Source organism: Athene noctua, chromosome 8 (genome assembly GCF_965140245.1).
Source record: "Athene noctua chromosome 8, bAthNoc1.hap1.1, whole genome shotgun sequence".
Taxonomy (NCBI): domain Eukaryota; kingdom Metazoa; phylum Chordata; class Aves; order Strigiformes; family Strigidae; genus Athene; species Athene noctua.
Window position 1 is genome coordinate 12,963,858 of NC_134044.1, and position 6,000 is coordinate 12,969,857.

General features: G+C 36.0%; 1 protein-coding gene across 4 annotated transcripts in view; it reads left to right on the plus strand.

Moving 5' to 3' along the window:
• The window catches only part of PLS1 (plastin 1), a 50,083-nt gene extending 44,562 nt beyond the window's left edge, over window positions 1–5,521 (plus strand). For all 4 annotated transcript variants that reach the window (XM_074912070.1, XM_074912073.1, XM_074912072.1 and 1 more), the window contains 4 exons: window positions 43–176; window positions 1,139–1,262; window positions 3,768–3,892; window positions 4,357–5,521. In XM_074912070.1, coding sequence (XP_074768171.1) covers window positions 43–176; window positions 1,139–1,262; window positions 3,768–3,892; window positions 4,357–4,492 — 519 coding nt within the window. In that variant the 3' untranslated portion in view covers window positions 4,493–5,521. The remainder of the gene's footprint in view (window positions 1–42; window positions 177–1,138; window positions 1,263–3,767; window positions 3,893–4,356) is intronic.
• Window positions 5,522–6,000: the final 479 nt, after the last annotated feature.

Sequence of the window (6,000 nt, forward strand, 5' to 3'; positions counted from 1 at the left end):
ACTAAGATGTTTTCATAATTTGCACACAACATTTATTTTTAGATTGAGAATTGCAATTATGCAGTAGAACTTGGGAAGACAAAAGCCAAATTCTCACTGGTTGGTATTGCTGGACACGATCTAAATGAGGGTAATCCAACTCTTACTTTGGCTTTGGTATGGCAGCTGATGAGAAGGTAAGTTAGGCCCATTATGTGATGTGTATGTATATGTATCTGTGTATGTCTGTATATGTGTGTGTCTGTATATTGAGGCAAATTAAAGCTAGTATTCAGTTCTCTCAACAGGTATTTTAAAGAGCCATCTTTAAATACCCCTCTTCTCTAAGATAAACTTCCTTTTTTTTTGTAGTTTTCCATACTGTGTAGTAATTGAAACCACAATAGTGTATGTGCACACATCCATTTATAGAGACAATTAAAACATTACATACTAAAAAATGTGATTAAAACTATAAATCCTGCAGCAAGTAAAAAGAGCACAACTTATTTCACGTTGATTCTGCGTATCTTTCCATAAATAGAGAATAATTCAAATATTTGTAAAACAAAAAAAGAAAGATGAATAGGAAGAGATGATGTATACTATAGAAGTTTAAAATGGGAAGAAATGTTTAGGCCATCACAGCTCCAGTAATGTAATTATCATAAAATCAGTATCTTCCTAGGGCATTGAGCAGGAAAAAAAAATACTATAACCTGATTTCAGTAAAGAGTATTTTATTGCAAATATTTTGCACAAGTCAGTTTTCTTACACCTACACAAAACCACTCAATGCTTTTTGTTTCTCATACTATTTTGATTCAGTTGTCAAGGTGACTTGGATGGTAGGGAGCCATTTAAACTTAAAAAGTAAAACTAGTTATGATGTGCTGAGTAAAACAAATATATGAAGAAGATGTGACAGTAAATATTATAAATTTGTGGATGTTATTTTATTCTTGCAACAACCAAAAAAGCGATTTTAAGTGTTCAATAGCTTATAAAGTAAGGGTACCTTATGAAGATATGAAGCTGAGTACTTGGCATTGCTACTGTGCTGAAGTAATATTTTACTTTTGCTTGTAGCTTTGTACTGTTAGCAGAGTTGAGTTCTACCATTCACTTTAACTTGGAGTCTTTATTTTCGTTATTAAAGGTATACTTTGAATGTACTATCAGATCTCGGAGAGGGGGAAAAAGTAAATGATGAAATTATTATTCAGTGGGTGAATCGGACACTTGCAAATGCAAATAAGAAAACTTCAATTACAAGTTTCAAGGTAATCAAATTAATTTACTACTTTCCACATATTATCAGATCTGGGATTTTTAACATGATCTGTAACAATTTGGCTTCAACAGGGGCTCTCTGAAATGCTGGGGTTTCAACCCCAAGCCCCAAATTAAGGTTGACATATGGGTGATTCCCACAGCCCTTCCCAAAGGGGGGGTGAGTTTGCCTTTAGGCTTCCCTCCAGGGTGGGGCCGGCCTGGCAGACAGAGCCATAGGGTAAATGAGCCCAGGTGTCTGCATTCAGTAACCCAAGGTCAGGTGTCCACTGAGGGATAAAAGCTGGGACCACTTGCAGGCAGGGGCAGTGTCTGTCTGTGAGGGGGATGTCCTGTGCAGAGTTCCCTGTTGGGGAAGGACCTCCCGCCTCCCTGGGACTGGGCTCCAGTCAGGTCTGGCTTTTGTAAACGCGGGCTGTGTAGAGATTCAGTGTGTGGCTTCCTTGGTCTTATGTGTTTGGCTTGTTGACTCGGTTGTCTCCCGTCCCTTCCATGGGAGACTGCATTTCACCATTTATTCCCCCCATTGTTGGTCGTGGGGTGTCGTTGTTGGGGTCAGTGGGATTGATGTCGATTATGTATAACCTGACTGACTTGTTTGTACCCCCAGCGCTCACCCGTGTACTGACCCTTTTGTATCAAATACAATCTGGTTATTGGTTCATCTTTATGCTGGCTGTGTCCTTTATGCTAGGCCTGATAATTGGCAAAACACTCTTCCATCAGCTAGCATAATTGTGTAAGGAAATATTTCTGACAGTCTGTGAATCTTCAAAAGTATTTTACAAGCATGTTAATAAACAAAAAGAAATTTTAATTGCTGATGTAAGATTCAAAACAAAAACACCATCACCACTGAAGCAACACTTTCAAAGGGGTTTCTGTCTGAAATTACCAATGTTTGGACATGGCATGTCATATATCTTCCAAATTTTTGGATATAGGCAATATTATGCTTGTACAAATGTGAACAATTGGGGGGGGGGGGGGAATCACCATTTTTAATAACAGATGGTCAAAAATATGTACTTGTGTGTGACAGAGCCAGGAGAGGGAGCCCAAATTAACCAGTGACATCTTTTGTCTTCATCAGCACTGCTGATGTGCAGCAGACCTGTACAAAACAGCAGGTTTTCCCATTCAGCAAATATGAACAAAATTGATAAAGGAAGCTTTCCTTTCATGTTTTTGAAGTGTTAAACATAGAAGCAGTCCTGTATGTCAGGTGTGTCATGCAGTGTGAAGCTCATCTTTTAGAAATGGTAGATCAATAATTGCACCTGCATGCAAACATAAGATCCTTATAGAGGTGCACTGTATACTCTGAAAGGTTGTGTCTGTGGTTCACAACAGGAATGTAAGAACCTAGCAAGTTAAATATTTGAGAGCTCACTGCATTATGAAATTGGAATTAGGTAAGCATTAGGCCAAAGGTAATATCAAATAATTTTATAGAACAAAGTATTTTTTCCTCTAGAAGGTAACTTAGGTCTTCAAGGAATTGCTGCCTTGCTTATTTCTACACAAATTGTAACAAGGGTGGTATAAAGATGTTGAAAGTATTAAGAGATCTGTCCCAACATTTTGCTTTTGGTATGCCTGTGGTTTTTGGGGGTCATTGGTTGTGTTTTTACGGTAATTCAACTGACAGTAGACCAGTGAGGAGCTACTGACTTAAACTGACATTATTCAGCATACCTTTTTTTTTACTACTGATTTTTGACAACGTTCATGTATATATTGTCTATCACAATTTCAATTTTTGTTTATACTTTGAGGTTACTGCAGCAAGCAGGTTTTGAAATGTGTAATTAATGTGATGGGTGTATGGGACTTCACAGAATTTGAAATAGTTCTGACCTGGTGGCGAGGGCAGCCATGTCATGAGGCTCATGTGCCAAGCCCCTGCAGGGACAGAGGCAGCCTCACTGGCACTGCTGCTGACTCTTGGTGTGACACAGTCAGCTGCTTATCTGCCCTGACAGTTGGGAAGAAATAATTGCAGCAATAGCACTTGCTGTTTTAAGAATAGAAGAAAACACATGTCTATGCATTAAATACAGAACACAGACTGCTCGTACTAGCTCAGAATACCATCTGAGTTGGAAAATTATAAAAAGTGAGTCACAAACTACTGCAGAAAATAGTTCCATTACTAGAAAAGGAGGAAAATAAAAGTAGTTGGGGAATGTAAGTACCTTTTTGTTGTCTTTAACAGTTCCCTTCCTTCCTTAGGGAAGGGGGGGAGTTTTACTAAATAATTTAAAGCATTTGTGGAATAATAATACCAACACTAAGTGTGAACCTTATCATTCTGATTGTGAAAAAGAACATTAGACCTCATAAAGAGGGAGAAAAACCTTCACACGAAAAGTAACAAAACATGCTGCTATCTTTCAATAGGTATGTAAGATGTGCTGTAGGGTTTTTTGCATGTGAAGACAGAATAATTAACACAAATTCCTTATACTAATCTTTTGAGTCTTCTCTTTTAGGACAAATCAATTAGCACTAGTTTACCTGTCCTAGATTTAATAGATGCCATTGCACCAAAAGCAGTTCGTCCAGAAATGGTCAAGAGAGAAGATCTTTCTTACCAAGACAAATTGAATAATGCTAAGTAAGTTTTAAATGAATGCTTTGTGTTTTCCTTATGTGCAGGAAATGCATGAGTTAATTGTGTAATGAATGATTTACTGATTTGTCAATAGAGAGATTACACTAATATTAGTTGATCTGTTTCAAACAGAAATATTATAAATGTCATATTCTAGAGCTATTTTTCTAGCATATTTAAAATATGAACTCACATTCATGGCTAATATGACCCACCACTACTGTGCTGCAATTGGTTTATTAATAGCCTGCCATAACTCATACTGGTTTTGACAAAAAATGCTTTGATAACCAGTAGCAAAACGTCTGCCAATACAATTGCTAATTACATCACAGTAACATTCATTTTCTCATAGAGTGTAAGTGCTGACTGAACGGGTGTATCCTGCTATTAAAATCTGTTGTTTTCAATCTTGTCATGCTGGTAGATGCAAGGAAAATAATATTTATTTTCTCTTGTTTTCCAAGGTATGCCATTTCAGTTGCTCGAAAAATTGGTGCTCGTATATATGCTCTCCCAGATGATCTGGTTGAAGTGAAGCCAAAAATGGTGATGACAGTGTTTGCATGTTTGATGGGAAGAGGACTGAACAAAATAAAATAATGAAGACATGTAATTTAACTTTCTGCCATGTTAAACACGATGAATGCCTCATGGTTTACAGAGTTCTGAAGCTTAGTATAAAAGAAGAAAATTTATATGCACAAATATACTCATTAATTATGTTTTAATAATGTGTTTATATTAGTTAAAATTTTATTCAATTTCACAATATGCTGATTATTTATGGATAATATTGTTTTCAGAACATGTTCATAACCAAATTAACATCACAGATTTGTATTCCTTAAAAAAAAAAAAACAACACAATATTAATCAAGCTTCATTTGTATTTGTTTCCATAGCACTGTAAGAATCTGCATCATTTTACATATGTTATTTCAGGACCTATTGTGAAACACTGTTTGATTTTTGTGGGTGTTACTTACAGTCCTACAAGTCTCAGAACATAAGTTCTCATCATTGCACAGAAGTTATCATCCTTGCCTTATTGTTTGAGAACAACTCCTGTTGAAGCCAATGGGAGTCTTGTCATTGACTTCAGTGAGAGCAAGTGAAGGCCTATGGTAATGTCTGGAACCTAATGAATGTTCATAAAGCTGATGAAACTTTTTGTGGGCATAATCTTTAAATATATGCAGTAGTTATTGAGCAGCAACTTTTACGGTCTGTGTGTTAAGAAAAAACAGCAAATAGAAAGCAGAAATATAATTGTGTCATTAGGTCTGCATATGCATTAGCTTTTGCAGTTGATTTTTTTAAAAATTTCGTAAAATATTGTATAACAAAACAATAAAGAGCTGGTGTCCAGTTTGGGGTTCACATTGATGTATTGCATTTCCTTATAGATTATTATGATTTTCCTAAAGTGTATATCATGTGTGCAGAGGTTGTGTCTAGAAAGACTGGTGCATTGTTTGGATGATATAAAGTCTATAATTTATTATTTTAAAGTAAGTACTTGTACTCCTTTCTCTGCCACTGTAAAATTTCACCACACATTCTAGAGCTGGATCTTTCAGAAGCCTAACAGTGAGAAAAAGAAAACTAAATAAAATATTTTTTGTTTAAGTATGAGGCTCCTACTTTCTCCCAGCTCCTGAAAAGTCATAAATGTGGCAAAACCCAAGAAATTTGACTAAGCTTTACATCTTCACTATCTTGCACAACATATTAATAAAAAGATGCATCCATTTAGTTTCTATTATATAAAGGGATACTGGGAGTTGAGAGAATTAAGTGCTTGGATTTAGATCAATTTCTCTCTGTTTACTAGTTTGTATTGTCTGGATGAGAATAAATTATTAATACTTCATAGTTATTTATTCCCAGTTTCAAAAAAATGAGTGTTGTAGAGAATTTGAGTTACTTGCCCTGAGTCTGGAGACAAATCAGTCTAAGTCCTCATTCAAGATAGGCTAAACTAAGGCTTACTTCATCTCTATACTGCAAGAATAAATGATCTCTTCTTAAGATACGCAGTTCTAAAAGTAGTGTATTTACCTACCCCAGCACTTGGCAACTTACTCTGTAAGGGTCAATATTTCCTG